Raw genomic sequence first — 17,326 nt, 5'->3', positions numbered from 1 at the left:
ACTGCAGAGAGTTAGAGGATGAAATAATACCAATTGTAAAAACACAGATGCAGAAGACGAGAAGTGGCACTAACTAATATTTAACAGTATTTCTTAATAAGGAAGCATCTGTTGTTTGTTGATCCTCAGCATTAGTTTGTGATAAGAGAGAGAGGAGCTGTTTGGAAGTGGGGGGTGGTGAGATGACATTTGATAAATGGTCATATGAGGAATGTCATTGGTCTGTGGGGAATTTGAGTCATTACAGCTTTAAGAAAGAAAAAAGATGCACAAGTGTCATTGTTAAATATTACTAAAATAGGATTTCCTTCCTTAGCTTTGGGAAGAATTCTCACTGACAGATTTACTTCAGAGACAGATTTGCATCAAAGACGTTTCAATCCCATCTGATCTCCAGTTAGAATGTTATTATTGGATGTTATTGTGTTAACGGAGAGGTGTGCCAAATTGTTTGTTCTGTGAAACAGTCTTCACTTCAGCTTTTGTGTCAGGTGAAGTTCGTGGCATCATGCAAATGTGGCCTACTTGGCGAGCAGTGATTCTGTTGTTACTCATTCTGGTGCAAGTGGCCTAGTTATGCCCATGTCCTTCATCATTCCTCTCTCTGCACGCAGAGTTTTGAATGATTTCACTTCATATTTTCTTGTATGTTTAGATTAAAAACACTCCTGATGATAACAAAATGTTTAAAAAAAAATAAAATAAATAAATCTTGAACTAATTATGTTATGTTCGATAATTTACAACTTCTGGTACTTAACCCTTTTAAGGAAATCAGGTCACATGAGCCCAGCTGCACTGAAAATGGGCTAAAATATGACTTTAGACTCAGGATCCTACATCAACAGTGAACTCTATTACAGTTATTTGCAGTTTTCTAGACGTTGAAAAGCATTTCAGGTGTGAGTCAGTGCCTAGATAAAACCCAGCAGGGTCAGGATGCAAATCCACTGCTATGGTAGAAACCTGAATAAGTTATAAACGTTCTCTCGTGCGGTTGAGCCCTGTAGGGAGAACTATGCTTAGTAAGCCCTTGTTAGGTCCTCTCTGGCCCGGCAAAATCCAGACTGAGCTTCTGATCTCTAGCACTCACATGTCTATTTAAAGTCGTCATCAAACGAAAGGCTTTCAAAGAAATATCTTGCAATCCACCATCAATGCTCGTCTAAGGTCTTCTACTCCTACCGTTCTCTTCATGTACGTTAAAGTGAATTTGTGTTTTTTGCTCAATTAACATACGTTGCTGCTAAATATTGTGTAAGTGATGTTTATTTTAAATTAGTTTTAAAGCATGTTTAGTTTTTTTTACCATGTTTGTGTGAAATACATACAGGCAGCATTGAGATACCAGACGTTCCAATAACACAATCACTACAAATGTGAGTGAAACACAAATCACTAGTACAATAGACGTGTGCACATTTTTCATTTTTTTATTTAAAATTCTGCTCATGGCTGCCACTGTTCCTCTTGAAAGCTTTTGACACAGACACCGTCTTTGTCTTATGCCAAAAATGACTAGCAGTTGACCTTAGCAGAGGAGCACTTCCACTTTTTCTCCCAGGTATGTCACCCTGGGAGAAATTCAGGCTCATTACTTTGCTGCTCGTGTCATGTAGAGACTCGAGAGAAACCTGCTGTTGCTCCTCTCGCTGCTGACCTTTTGTTTTACACCGTGATCACACACTACAGTTTACCGAACTGTACGCCGACGGAAAAGTGGAGCTGCATCAAAAATATAAACGGTAAAAAAATAATTGTCAACTTTGAGTCTAAACAAAGATGAAAGTAAAGTTATTACATATGTATAAGTAATTATGTTCAGTTGGACCTGTAGTTAATGCTGTGTCTCTGTTGAAAACAAAACCAAACCAAAAAACACCTTTAATAAACAATAAATGATTCTATATAATCTCCAGACCACATTCTGTGATCATTAAATAAAGATATAATCAACCCACAAAGTTTGTAATTTAAAATCATGGTCATCACAGAGGGTCTTCTGAGTGTATAATGGCTTTTCCTCATCACTAGTGACGCCCACAGCAAATTGTTTGTGCTCCACCGCACAACATGCAACGTTAAAAACCACTGTCTCATGAAGCCTGTATTTTACAGCGCAGAGACAATAGTCGGTTATTTGAGTAGTTGCAGAGATTATTTTGATAACTGATACTTAAAAATGGCCTGTCCATTAAATAACATTTAAGCAAACCAAACCAATAATTCAGTTGATCCTGCTTTAATTTGAACATTTACAGCTTTTTTATTTAGTGTAGTTGGGATGTGTGGGGGTTTTCTTTTTGGTTCTTATTTCTATGCAAGGCAACAAGCTGTGATGTGTCAGAGAAATGAAAACATAACATTGGATATGATACATTTATCAAGATAAAAATAATATAAAGAAATGTTTAATGGCACCAAATACCCAACAAGGAAAAGTATTTGTACTATTGTTACCTTTTATACGTCAAAGTACATTACTGAGATTCACGTTTCAGGTTCCAGTAGATTTAATTGCTTTTTCCACGATCAGTTGTTAATGGATGTGTTTACATTATATACCTGAGAAATTTTAGATGGACTTTTCTGACTGAGAAATCGAAATACTGAAATTATTGCTGAAGTAATATGATTTGTCTGTGCTTTGACTTTTTCTAGTCATTAAATAATTTCACTTTAACTTTATGATTTCCATTGACTTGGAAGATTTCTATATATTCCTATAGTTTAACTTTCATCTCTCACTCACAAATATTCTCTGAACTTGTGATATATTTTGGTAAAATAAATGTGTTTTACTTGAATTTAACTCGGGTATTGTCACATGGACAATTAAAGCAAATTAAAAGGAATGCGCCACATTTACAGATATTAATAAAAAATAATGTTGTTGCACCAGCTTTGTCTTATAGTTGGCTGTACAGATGTGTAGATGGTCAGACCTGCAAACCCTTTGACGCACAGACTAAAAGCGGACATAAAGAAGAAATCAATCCATCCATTAGACAGACAGACAGTTGGATGGATAGACGGTCAGGAGCCAGTGGCAATGAAAGGGTTACCATGGTGACCATGTGTTTACGTCTGCCTCCCCACTCCCCGCAGCTTTGGCACAGAAAGCCAGTTTCCATGGCGACGGCCCTGATACCCCCCTCCTCCAAAATCTACCGGTGACGAGGCCATTGAGCTTGGTGTGTGTGTGTGTGTGTGTGTGTGTGTGTGTGTGTGTGAGTGTGAGAAAGAAAGGGAGAAATTCATTGAGATGATTCCTCATACCTGTGTCTGTTGGTGCATCTGCCTTTGGCTCACGACGCACGGCAGCCATACTCGTCCTTACTGCATAAAAGCAGCAGTTAGAAAAAGGCACATGCACCTGCTCCGCGTCTCGCTTACACCAGCCATGCATCATTATGGCACACATGCACTTTTTTCAAACAAAGATGCACACGCCACACGAGGAATTGCGTGCAGACACATGCGCAGATGTCACTCAGTCAGTCCACACTGGCGTGACCTGGCGTGCTAGTCCCTCCACAGTGCGTGAGCTCTCTGTTCTCTAAATACGGTCAAGAGCATCAGAAACGGCCTCAGCCAATTTTAGATCCTAATCACTCTCTCTGGTCTGCTGTCATAGGAACCATGCAGTCATTCTGACATGCTGCATCAAATACGTGTGCACATAGGTGTGTTTGAGTGAGGAGGTGGAAATGTCGGCCTACATATTCATCAGCTGCATTCAAAGCTCCAGCCTTCCTCATTCAGAATTCCCCATAATCACAGTAATGAGCTGGCGCTGGCTCGTTTTCAGAAACACAATCGCTTCCTTTGCCAAGTGCGAAAATGTGCTACAGTTTGTGGTGGTGGCATCGGTTCGGAAACATACAGACGACGTACAGCTTTCTCACATTACGTACAGATGGTCGGATCCCGCGAACAGCAGTGCAAAAAGGCAGAGTAAGCCATAGAACAGACGGTTGACCGTGCCGTATGTAGGACGTAATGTATATTAAACACTTTGACAGCTGGTGGTCGATACCCGTTTATGCATCTCAAGACAACCTGCCAGTCAGGATTCATTTTTATCTATGATGTTTATATTCAAGAGGCAGCACACAGTATCATTAAGTAATGAGTTCAACGTAGATTCAATAATTAAACTGCGGCACATTTTGTACCGTAGCAGGTGGAAGTTCATTGCTGTAATTTGATCTGTTACCACTGTGATCTAGACTTCTCAGGTGGGATTTTTTTTTTCTGTGTTGTAAAGGAAAGCAGGTAATACTAGTCATGATTTCAGTAATTTGAGTGAAACTGTGTGTAAATCTGGAACTAGCATTAGTTCTTCTATATTTCATCAGCTCACATTACTTCAGAAAAGACCGGCTCTGCCTTTTAAATCTACTGTGTGTTTAGTGTCTTTACTACTCTTTACTGTGCAGATACTTGTTTTTGTCATTGATTACAATAAAAACTCGTGCTACATGCTTTGGAGTTGGTCTCCAAAAGATTTAAACTAGAATCCAGGATGATGTTTGATGATTTCCTTATGCACTACACAGCAGGAGAAGAGTTTTATGCTGAGGTGGGAGAATGTGTTTTACTCTGTCACTGAACTAAACCTGCTTATTAGTTTTCCATGCAAGTGTCACAGGTAACATGTTGCGACATGCATCAATGTGTCTACATGTAGAATTTAACCGTCTTTAGTTAATTCCCTTTTTACTTACCTGCTATTTGATGGTTTTTCTCTATGGAGAACAGAGTTGTTTATCATTGTAAACATTATACAGCACACAGCGTTTACAGACTCAGCTGTATTGTCCAGAATTATTTCATATTCCACTCCTTTGTAAATTAGAGCTGCAGCTGCTTTGAAGGGCTTTTTATAAGCGACTTACAAGTACAAGGTGAAGGCAGAGCAAGCGTAAGGAGGTCTTGTCTAAGGACCCGTACTGCAGGTAGCGATCTTACATCACTACACTATCCAGCCACTCAGCAAGTTACATACAGTACATGTATTTAAAAGCTGCAAGAACTGAAAATGAGAAATTGTTTAGTTGCTTATATCAACCTACATGTGACTTTCTACCACTGGTTTCCTTTCTGTCCATTTTAAAATCTTAACTGTACAACTACACCAAACAGTCGCATGCTGGTATTTCTGCAGATGCGTCACAGAATATATAGAATAGATAAAGACGTATCGGGAGTTACTAGACCAGAACCTCAATCTTCACATAAAGGAATAAAGTATACATTTTGCTGATTGGCACTAAAAAGGAGCATCGACAAATTAACAATTATTTTCTTTCTCATTGTGGATGTCAAAGTGTTAAAGTTCCATTTAGACATGTCAGAAATGGGTGTGCTCTTAAGATTTTGGGAGAAAAGCGGCCATAGGTTGTGATGGTTTCCGCAGCAGAAGGAAGAGTTTACTGCAGATCTTACTTGCTTGGAGAAGAAAAACAAAGTTTGACCGGCAGATTTTACTGAGGAGCCTCGGGGTGTTTTAGAATAGTTGTGAAGTTGTTTCACCATTGTGATGTAATTTCTGGCATTTGTTGGGTCCAACTAAAGTGTTTACTCTAGTTTCCACATGATGTTTAATAGCTGACCCTTTGCTCTGACCTTCCTATTTTGTTGCAAACAAGACAATTTCCCTACTGGGATCAGTCATGTAGTATATTATTATTATTGGCTATGGATCTGGATTCATTATACACACACTTTCTCTGTCCTGCTTGTTTTTCAATTATCCCTGTCATGCTTGCCGTGGAAAGTGTGAGCAGTCTGTCACCTTGGAATTTGTTTCTGTAATGCACTTTAATTTAGTCTTTACTTCATTCAGCAGTGTTTAACTAGAGAGGTGAGATGAGAACAATTATAGTCATTAAAGAAATCACTAAGGAGAATATCTGTCAGGTTTTGTAATATAAAAAGTAGGTACGAAGAGAAATAAAGCAAACAAACACTGCTCGGCACAGACAGTCTTACCATAACATCACCATGCCAAATACAGCCTCAGCTGAATTAAATAACAGACACTAAATGACAACAAAACATCATAAAAAATGTAAAACTCATTGGGAAACCGAGGCATCTTTGAAGCAGCTTCCAAGTCCCACTGACCACACTTTAGGATCCAGAACCAAGCCCCAGAACAATTAGCCAAAACGTCACAACTGAGCCAAGTGGAGCTTGTAAGGGTCCAATCATTTCATTACAGAAATAAGATGTGAGTTGTTTTTATAATTTTATTCTGTAATCTTAACGGACTCTAAACTCTTTGTAATATTTTGTCTGGTATGTAAATATTAGACTCCCTGATGCCCTATATTTGATATAATATCCTGGTTGTAAGAGGACCTATCACTGAGTTCATGTTAGGAAAGTAACGCTGTCACTAGATAAAAGGCATAGTGTGAGCTGTCGGTCAGCTTCAGCTCTAGTGAGGTGCTCGGGGACTGTGCAGACTGTAGGTCATCCATGTTTCAAAAGCCCCTCGAGCCCAGTAGTATCCAGTGTTCCAAGTTGTTGGTGATTTAATAAAACCCTGCACCAAAAACAAGATAAAAACAAAACAAAAACCGAGCTGTGGCTCAAAAATTGAGTTCTGAATTTGGTTTCTCATGGAGGCTGCAGTCCCTTTATATTGGTGAGTGCATAAGGATTCAATACAATCTGAATTTGACCTTTGATTTCCAGTCTTTGCCTAATACAGATGGGGGGGGGGGGGGGGGGGGGGCACTGTGCTGCTTGTTTTCCATCTATCCCTGCCGTATTCACTGCTGGTTACCTGGGTCAGGTGAGTTCAGCCAATCAGAAGATACAAGTGCAGTGACGATTGGAAAAAAAACAGGACAGTATATAAAATAAACGATGGATGTTGAAGGGTCTCTGCAGTTTTACTTGAAATTGACAGCTGTGCTTTGCCCACATGTGCTACAAATGTTGAGCGTTTATGGTTCAAGTATTTTTGCAGACATGATTATGTGTTCCCCAGTGTATGAATTAGAGATGGTCAAAGTTCCCTCCACCTCTTATTGGTGTTAAAGATGGAACCATGGTGGAAATCCCCCTTCTCAAATCTACAGCGCTGCTGCGGGACTTCCATCGTTGCAATAATGCAACAGGGAAGCAGCAGCAGAAGAAGTCAACGTTTTAGCTCAGGGTGGAAACGCACTGTGCTGCTCAAACACTTTGCAGGGGTTTAGAGGAGTGGTGTTTGGATTCTGTGGTTCAGTATATTTAGGATGAGGGCGCCGTAGACTGTAACTTCTCAGACGGCACAGAACACGGTTTGATTTCTCAGAATCTCGGCTTACAGTACAAGGGTGTGATGAATAGGAAATGCTATAACATACTGGGTCATCCTTAAAATGATGGATTCTCTAAAGTAGATCTCTTAACTTCTTAAAACATCATCTCCACTGTTTGATGTCTCCTTGTGATTGAAGCTCTTTTTAGCGTATCTGTCTAGGCATAGAGAAGCATTTTGGTGATGTTCCTGCACAAGGAGCGACTAAAACAGTCAATACATTTACAAACTGCATGAAGTTGTGACACATATAATGTGGGTCCACAGCTACACCTGTTCTGAAGCTGTTGTCTTTCTTTATGTGAAGAGTGACACTCAGCTGTAGTGTGATAGGACTTTCAGCTGTCGCATACGATTCATGCGGATGTGCAAAAACTGACCTCATCATGAGAACGACGTGACCCAGACCCAGTGCTCAGCCACAGTTAACCTTCATCTTGTTCATTACTGTCTGATGTCTTCACCAACTACATTTATTAGCTTAAGCTAGTAAAGAACTCTCCTTTACTGGATCCCCTTAAAACATTTTTAGTAAAGCTGGATGATCACACCAGTCCCTCTACAGACTGCTCTGTGAGGAGAGAGGAGGTTGAATCATCAGCAGCATCCTGCACTAACTTAATCACAGCACATGGCTCATTCAGACCTGACGGCCTACCCTCTGAGCACCTGGAGTTAGTTTTTTTTTTCCTTGTAGTATTAATTATCAGTTTATCCTGATGGTGTTGCTCTTCAGTATGTACATTAAATGGCTCTAGGTTTCTGTCACAGTGTGATTCACACACAACAAAACACATGACCAGAATGAGATTTTGTTTGTTTTTGATTCCTTAAATCCTTGATTTGATAACTAAACATAAAGAAACAGATTACTTTTCTCTTTTACTCTTTATTCATCTCCTCGTTTCTGCCCCCCCTCCATCTCTTGTCAGTGACTATGACTATAGATAATGATGTTTGGGAACATTATATAAACAAACCCAACAAGCTGTTGAGTGAACATTGATGCGCCATTATCTTGTTAAGTTAATTTGGGGAACGCTTTCAGACAGTTGCCTAATAGCACATTCAGCTGCTGCACACATTTAGAGGTTCTAGCAACAGATTGATTGTCCAATAGTCCAGTTCTCGCTGTTTTCTCAGCTCGGTTTTGGTCTCTACCTTCTGTCAGTCAGACTCTTCAGCTGCTGTGCACATTGTTCACCAACTAGTTGATAAACTTGTTTTTTTGCAGTTTGATACTGAATTGAGGTACTGCTGCTGCTCCTTCTGAAAATGAGGCTAATGAGAGCAGTGATAAGTGAACCAAAACATGCCAAATCTTCATAGCGCTGAGGGAGACCAAGATGTTTATTTGAATTTGTCTTTGTAAACATCCTTTTCATATTACACACAGTAATTTGATCCATTTTTATTTTAAATAGTGAAGGGTACAGACGCATAAAAGCTGGACACTAATCGGTGCCCAGTAAAATACATTGAGTGGGGGTAGACTTACAGGTGGGATGACTCACACAATAAAATCTGAATAATATACATTTCCGCAGCATTGAGTCCATTAGCACAGTCACGTTCTGCTGCTGTTTCTCTCTTTAACAGAAATGCTGTTGCCTTTACTAATTAATTTGCTGTGTTAGTGTCAGTGAAGTTCTGTTTCCTGCAGATGTTTCACGTGAAAAAGATGCAAAGAAAGGGACGGGTCATAAACATGAAATCTGTAATCTGTGTAGGTCTAAGTGTTAACTACCAGTAGCTGTCAACAACTGTCAAATTTCTACTTGAGACAGTCAGTTGGTGATTGAGAACAGTATGATAATGATAAACTTGTTTCTTTCAGATGTTTACTGGTCTCCTGAAGCACACGCCTCCTTCGGCCTCCGCTGCAGCAGCCTCCTCTTCCACCTCGGACCAAAACAACAACGCACAAACCGCAGTTTCTACAATCCCACGGGGACACCTGGTCGTGGGAACTAAGGACCAGCTCCGCCTCCTCACCCCCGTGGGCAGCACGGCGACGTCCAAACACTGCGCGGTGGCTGGGGCACATACCACTAAGCACTCCGGAGGAGGCCCGCGACCTCCGTCCTCTCTAAGCGAGGAGGATGATGGAGGAGGTGGAGGCAGGGTGAAGAAGAAACGAAAGAAAAAGGACAGGAGAGAGCGGGAAAAAGGAGGAGGGGAGGAAGGAGAAAGGGAAAGCAGCAAACCAAAGAAACGAAAGGAGGAGAAGGAGCCGCTTGTGGTTACATTGAGGAAAAGCAGGGAGCCCAAGGAAAGCAAGGAGCGGAAGGAGCGCAGGACCAAGGGAAAGGAGGGTAGGAAGGAAAGTGGGGCGGACCTGAAGAATGTGGCAGCAGGGAAAACACCAGGCCCCGCTGTGGCCCCTGGACTAGCTCAGGTACCTGTTAAGGTGCCTGGCAAGAGAGGAAGGAAACCGAAGGTTAAAATCCTACCTCCTGTACCCACGAGTCAAGGTATGCAGCAACAAAATCAAAAAGATTTGTTTTATCAGTAAGTAAAGTTTAAACCAAAATCTGTTTATATGTAAATGTAAGAAATCTGGAATAGATGGTCATTTAAAAAGCTCAAAATAATAAATATTTATTTGTTCACTGTTTTTAAAATAAGGACTTTTTTTTAAAATAAGCTTGTAAATTGCAAAAATGCAGCCAAATGTGGCCAAATCTCTGATACTGTTTTATATGTGGTCCATTTGAGTTGAAGTTTTATAGCACAAAAAATAGGTTTGTGTCTCTTTTTGTGTTGCATCAACAACAAAAGGAAAAAAGTAAAAAGTTTAGCCGAACAACCAGCTTTGAAGCTGGAACATTTCATCATTAATTGGAAGGCACAGATGATGACTGTTCTATTCTTAAATATCCTTAAATCATGATCAGACATGTCAGGATAAATGAATCTTATTATGGTGTGATTGTTGGATTTAATTAAGACAGATTAAGCATGCCAATGTGTGGGTGGGTGCATTAGCACTTTTTCAGAAACCGAAAAACAGACTCAAAAATGACATGTAGCTTCACATGTGCAATAATCCAATCTACACTTGGTTGGCTTATTAGCTGCACTTATCTAAACCTCACAATAAATCCTCCCTGCGGGAAGGTGATAATGTTCGCCTGCTTTTGAGAGATGTATGATGATTTTGGAGCATGTAGTTTGTACTGCCGTTGAGTTGTACTGCAGCATACTGACAGGATAATTTGCCACCTAAGTGTATGTATTACCTCTGCAGTCAGAAACCTTAATTAAGTGGTGATGCATGTGCAAAGGTCAGAGGAGGTTTGCATTAATACAAATGTGAAAATGATCAGGTTATGCATACTGACATTTTCTAACTGATTTTTATGCCTGCTGGTCTATTTTTAAGAAAATCGTGTTAAATGCTTCCTGCTTTCCTGCATACAGCTCTTTACAACTCAAGAGTACAACCCAGCAGCTAGTGAACAACTCAGAAATGCAGTGAATGCACATGTTTCTCACACGCTGGCGATTGCTCTATAGTGTGATGTAGGCTTTTTAAGTTTTGAGGTTGACGTTAAGATAACTGCAGAGAAAATGACACATTCTGCTTTTGTTGTGGGGATTCAAAGCTGCTGCTGAGGTAATTTGATTCTGCCCCTTCGATCATTCCTATCACATATGTGTAGAGCGTTCATTTCTGATGACGTGAAAGACCATATCAGCACAGGGTTCACAAGGTCGCCATTGGGCATTTGTAGTTATAAGTAAATATATCCACAGCTTAAGATTTCAGAGTTTCTCCATGCAGGGACCCTAACAAAGCATTAGACACATTGTTTTTTGCTGATGGGAGTTGAACAGCAGTGTCTGACACTGAGGAGGAAATCAGGTCCAGACCTGTTAAAGGTGACTTTGTTTTGAGAGGATTTTGCTTGAACTCACTCATGTCTATGTCTTCATGTTTTCTGCTCCCCTCTCCACCAGCAGCAGCACCTCCTCCTACCCCAGGACTCCACGGTAAAGTCCCAGGGCAGCTCCAAGCTAAGAATCATGGCCAGGCTAATAGCAAGACCCCAGTCCCCTCAGCGCCAAAACAGAGGGGCCGCAAACCCAGGTATGATTGTGACTGGCTAGTAATTCATAGGAAAAAGACAGAAGGGGAAATTATGGGAATTTAGAAGAAAGAATGTGAAAGAGGCTGTGCTAGGAAAGCCTTGGAAGTGGTCACTGATTGAGTAAGGTGAGCAAGGCAGCTGTAAACCTGTCACCCCAAGCAAATTGTGCAGTTCTTCTTTGGTCAGCTTAGAAATAAATATTTCACTGTGGGGCCTATGGTTTATTGAGGAGTCAGGAAAGATGTGAAAGAGCATTTTATTTAGATTCAGGACGACATGGATACACAGTATGGTTTGCACTTTGCACAGAACTGGCTTCCTAAATGTAGTTGAAATTGGATCTTAGATGTTGCACGTGATAGATGAAACGAAGAGATTAGGGCTGACAGCCCAGAGGAACGCAATTCAGAAGTTTTTGCATCCTGGTTGGTTAGTAAAGCTCCTCATATCATTTTTAATATTGTTTTCTCCCCACTTCTACTTTAACACAAAGTCCTATAACTATATATGGACTGTATCTAACATTAATGCAGATGCATTAAGGACACATTCTAGTAGACAGTGTAGATTTTCTGTGTTTTGAATTCATTCAAATTAACCTTAACCAACCCACAACCATTTTCAGCTGCATACCAAGACTCAACCATAAAATCTCATGCCTCCATTACCGTTTTGGAAAACCACTCACAGCGCTTCTGCCCTGCTGTGTCCAACCCTCATGGGATCTATAACTTCTACAAGAACAGACACACTCGCATAATGTCTTTTTTACGAGGGTTTAGATAAGAGTGACTCACAAAACATATGTCTTTTGAGGGCAGATATTCTTTTTCACAGATAGTGCCCCTGTCTGTCTTCTCCTGCGTCTGCCATCTGTCTTCCCTAAATAGTTTTTTCCTTTTTCTCTGTATTTGAATTTGATCTTTTCTTCTGTTTTGTCACTCCTCTGTCGACCTACTTTAGAGAAGGTGATAAAAGCACTGTGACCTGTCTGCAGTACATTATTTGTTGTTATTAGGTTTGGGCAATATGGCCAACAAAAGTAAGTCAACATTTCTTTTTCGGTGTTATAGACTATTCATGATTTTACTTTTTTTCTGTCTACATGAACTCCAGACAAAACTGACTGAATGATGTAACAATAGTTTTGTGTAGTGAAAGAACAGACTTTCAGACAGATTACTTAAGCTTCTGGTGCTGCTAAAGAAACATTAATGTGAATTTTATGATTGAGGCATTTTTCACAATGTTCAAAAACAATTCTAATTCCAACTACATTAGCTTTTTACTAAAACCTTTCCTGTAACAGGTAAACTGTGCAGTTGATTGTAGTGTTTTGTTTTCTTACTGCTCGGTTGATATTGAGTACAATTGTTGATAAAAGGAAGATGATTTAATTTAAATTTACTGAACATTAAGGTTAATCATGGATGACTTTTTGCAGCACAATCAACCTGCACTAAGTAAAATGCTAATTATTTTTTGTACATCAAGATGAAAACTGTCAAGATTATAAAACCTAATAAGTAGAAAAGAAGTTTTGTGTAAACTGAGGCTAATAATTTAGGTTTTGGACATGTGTGTTTTTACTAAAGCCTGAATTAACAAAGAGACTGAGTAGGAAAGTGCAGATATATTTTTTTAATGATATTGTTGGTTGACTGGTTAGAATACTTTTATTGTTGCACAAGGAAAGGAGACAGGAAGAAATAAGAAAAGCTAATGTCTTCAGATGGCAATAGAGAGATATGTGTAGAGCTCTAAGATTGAAAGAGTGGTAAGATGAGATAGGGGAAGACAAAATAAAGTGTGAATAAATGGAGGAAGTGAGGAGAGTCACTGATGTGAAGTTAGGAAAGGCAACGGCAGCCTGATGGGCAATACAGAGGAAAAAAAAAAAGTTACCAATAAGTGTAAAAAGAATGGAAGAAAGAGGATGAAGGTAATGGAGAGAAGCAGCAGAAATCACTGCTGTGAAGAGAAAGAAGAGAGGGAGCTGAGTGAAGTAAGGATGGGACAAGATGAAATGCAACAGAGGTAATGATATGAAAGAAAAGAGTACAGATAAGATGGAATGAGTGGAGGATAAGAAATAAAACTGAGAGAAAAGATGCAGTGATGTGGAGATCAGGGATGCTCAGTGAATCTCACTGACTCAAGGTCATTTCCAGGTTGTGCTCTGCTATCAGGTCATGTTTTGTTCAGATAACAGTCACAAGAAGATTAGAAAGTCCTCATGTGGTGCAGTTTTAATTCCATTTTAATGTGTAGCTTTGTCTTTTCTCACTGCGTTCAGAGAATGGCATTAAGTGGGACAGGAATTCATCTTTTCTGCTCCTCCGATCACAGCTGCTAGTGCAGTGCTAAATTCACCAGTCACTCTGTGCAGTTCACATGTCGGCTGCATTTCTAAAGGAAAATAAAAGTCTAAACGGCATTTAGTTATAAATGTGCATAAATTAATAGAACATGGTGTTTACCAGCTTATTGCTGCATTTTATTGAAGAGAAAATAACATCCAGTAGGAACTTCGAGTTTTTCATTTGTTTGGAAAGGAGACTGTTGTGTTTGTACGGACACCTTCCATTGAGACCTTCTGGCCACCTGCAGCTGGTAGGAGATCCCAAGGCAAAGCTTTAAGACTCTGGAGAGATTATATATGTCATCTGGCCTGGAAATATCTTTGGATCCCCCAGGAAGACCTGGAAAAGCAACAGAAAATGGATGGACCTCTGTCCATCTTTCCCTCTGAGACAAACATGACGTTTCTAATCTGACTAGAACAACTTTGTCTTATTTACTGCATATATTGTCTGTTGTGCCTTTACACAAAATAAAGGAATCTTCCATAAATGTATAAATAAATGCCCCACCCCCACGGCTAGAGCGTTTGGGATGTTCACATACAAACACGTGACCTGTCATTTGAAGGAACACCAGGACTGCCCAGTGGATGATATTGGAGGTCGTGAGTGCTGGAAAATGTTATTTACATTTTGACAACGGGGAGGTGAATGGTTCTACAGTTAGATGGTGATATCCCTCATCAAATCCATGGTGTTTTCTTCATTATCACTATGTCAAATATTAAAATAACACTTGAATTGGATGTGTCTCATTATCAAAGCTAAATGTGTTCTAACTTCCGTTTGTGTCTATAATGCATTTTATTATAAAAAGCAGGTAATTGTGCCAGAGATGAGCGAATTAGTCATTGGACTACCACCTACATAGATCCACTGAATGCCAGGAAACACCCTGCTTTTTCGTTCACTTCCTCTGCTCTAATTCAGGCAGCCTGGGGATTCAATTGGCAGCCTGATCTACAGGCCTGTTCCAATCCCAGACCAGCTTTTCTCCTCCTGGTTGGTCTTAGCATTGGACAGCGGTCCCTCCAGTATACCTGGAGAGATTAGAGGAGAGTGGAGTGTTAACCAGATAAACCTATCTCAGGCAATCCTCCACAAATCCTCAGAGAGCGGCAGAGTTTGAGAAAATGCTGCTGCAGGCTACCACAGCTGCTAATTACTCATCAGTATTCCTGTCCTTCCAGAGATCCTGGCGCAGCGCCACTGGAGAAGAAGAAAAAGGGGAAGAGGAGAAACCAGGAGCTGGCTGTCCATGAAGGGGCGGAGAGTGACGACACTACCTCAATGTCAGCCCTCAACATGGGTGGAGAGGACAGCCAAGACCCCCTGGATAATGCTGTGAGTGGACATGAGAGCGTGCACACAATGGGTTAATGACACTGACTGAAGAAGAACCATATATTAAGGTTTAGATTCGTGTAGCTAAAGATGATGTATGTTTCATGCAGACTTATAAGAATGACTTTACTGTTGATTAGAGAGTTTCGTTTACTTTGCTACGGACTCCACAGAAGCAAAGGCTGCGTCTAACAAGTTCTGACAAGCTGCATCCACTCTGCAGTAGGAGGGTGTCTTGGATGTTGCACTGTTTTTAAAATCAAAATACACCCCTGCGGGCAAGTTGTGCATGTCTCTAAGACAATGGTTAATATGATATAACTTTAATAGCTGATCTTGTTTTACATGCATCACAACAGGATGACTGAAGTGATTTTATTTACTCTAATTCTTTACATTAAGTAGCAGCAAACTGTTACTACTTTTTATTTTTTATTTAACTTCTTCCTTTCTTTATCATTTCCATATTCTCTGTCCTTCTTTTCTACTGCTGCTTCCTTTCTTGCTTCACACATTCTGTGTTTTCACCTTAATGTCTCACGCTCATCGCACTTCCTCCTCATATCATTGTATTATTTCCCCTCTTTTATCTCTTCTTAATTCTTCCTCTCTGATCATCTGTTTCCCTCCTGTTTAGAAGCGGCGTTCGGGACGACAGGTCAAGAGGAGGAAATATAACGAGGATTTGGACTTTAAGGTGGTAGATGATGATGGAGAGACGATTGCAGTTCTTGGAGCTGGTCGCATCTCGGCGCTTAACGCTACTGCTCTGGCGTGGCAGGCTGAGGTAAGGAAAGACACAGACGCTCTGTTTCATTTACTCTTCTTTTGTCATACTACTGCTACATCATATTTGTAAAATACACAACAAATATGGCATAAAAACTCAACATTTTAATGTCAAATAGTATTTCTGCTGTATATGTGTTGGAATTGATTTTTTTTTCTTAATAAATAGATTTCTTGAGAGTCTAGCTGTGAATTCTCCACTGAAACTTTCATTAGCAGATCTGAAAGAAAAAAAAAAACCTCTCTCTTTGACCAACCCTCTTCTTTGTTTGATGGTTGAGTCTCGTTATGTGCACGTACTGTCACTGGCTAGACAGCAGAAACCCCGTTGCTACGCCAGTGAAAAGTAAATACATGAGAAATATGTAATCATTAAGAGTTTCTTATACAATACAAGTGTATTCAAAGTAAAATATCGCAAAATATATTGAATCAGTACATGTACATACTCAAGTAGTCTTAACCTTTCAGAAGTAGATGGTATAAAGTATAACTTATAAAGAACACACATTTAATTAGTTTATTTAATGTGCTTTTACCTGGATTTCTCTTGGCAAACAGGTAATCTGCAGGATGAGACCCATCTGATATAAAGTCTGTATAATACAAATCAGCTTCCTGACAGTTTGTTTTTTGTTAGTTTCATTTCCTATTTAGTTGTTGCTCATCTATATATACATGGTGGTCACGCTTGCTAACTCCTGTTTGTATAATGCATTTCTTCTCCTACCTACCAATGAGATTTTTATACATATTTTAATTTCTGGGGAGTGCTTCCTAGGTGAACTTTGTTGTTGCATCGCTGTATAAAAACACACAAACCTTCATCTCTGTTGGCTGCTAATGAATTCTGTCCGTCAGGAACCACCTGAGGACGAGGCCAACATCATTGAGAAAATTCTATCTGTCAGAACAGCGAAGAAAGAGGTGAAGGACAAACACACACACACACACACACACACACATTCATAAATTGATCTTTGTGCGATTATAAATCTGTTCTGTTGCTTTTACTTCTCCCCTGTCCTGAATTGCATTCCCCTCTCTCTCTGTCTCTCTACATTTTATCATCACAGGACCAAGCAGAGGAGACTGAGGAGTTTTATGTTAAGTACAGAAATTTGTGAGTACCTCTTCATTGTTGCTTTTCCTATATTGAAATAAGCTGACATTTGACTGACCGTTAAAGGCTCAGTTTTTATACAGTTTGTACAGATGCACACACAAACAACTACATTTCTTAAAGAATCATCCCTGGTGAATCTAAGACGAGTCCTGAGTACCACCGTGCACATGTGCAGCCTCATCTGTACTAATAGATGGAAATGTTTACCGAGCGTTTCGGCTTTGTTTTTGTGACATGGAGTTTTCCCAGGGAAGTTGACTTTGCCCACGCTGACTTTTTCTTTAGCAGT

At 39.9% G+C, this 17,326-nt stretch overlaps 1 protein-coding gene across 4 annotated transcripts in view; it reads left to right on the top strand.

The window, feature by feature from the left end:
* Positions 1-17,326, top strand: part of chd6 (chromodomain helicase DNA binding protein 6) — an 81,257-nt gene that overhangs the window by 26,808 nt on the left and 37,123 nt on the right. For 3 of the 4 annotated variants that reach the window (XM_026348586.1, XM_026348587.1, XM_026348585.1), the window contains exons 3-8: positions 9,159-9,795; positions 11,285-11,414; positions 14,969-15,122; positions 15,760-15,909; positions 16,773-16,838; positions 16,988-17,034. In XM_026348586.1, the coding sequence (XP_026204371.1) occupies positions 9,159-9,795; positions 11,285-11,414; positions 14,969-15,122; positions 15,760-15,909; positions 16,773-16,838; positions 16,988-17,034 (1,184 nt within the window). The remainder of the gene's footprint in view (positions 1-9,158; positions 9,796-11,284; positions 11,415-14,968; positions 15,123-15,759; positions 15,910-16,772; positions 16,839-16,987; positions 17,035-17,326) is intronic. The other variant, XM_026348588.1, reaches the window with a different exon arrangement.

Source organism: Anabas testudineus, chromosome 5 (assembly GCF_900324465.2).
Source record: "Anabas testudineus chromosome 5, fAnaTes1.2, whole genome shotgun sequence".
Classification (NCBI taxonomy): Eukaryota; Metazoa; Chordata; class Actinopteri; order Anabantiformes; family Anabantidae; genus Anabas; species Anabas testudineus.
The sequence above is the reverse complement of the archived record's forward strand: the minus strand, read 5'-3'. Positions and strand labels throughout refer to the sequence as shown.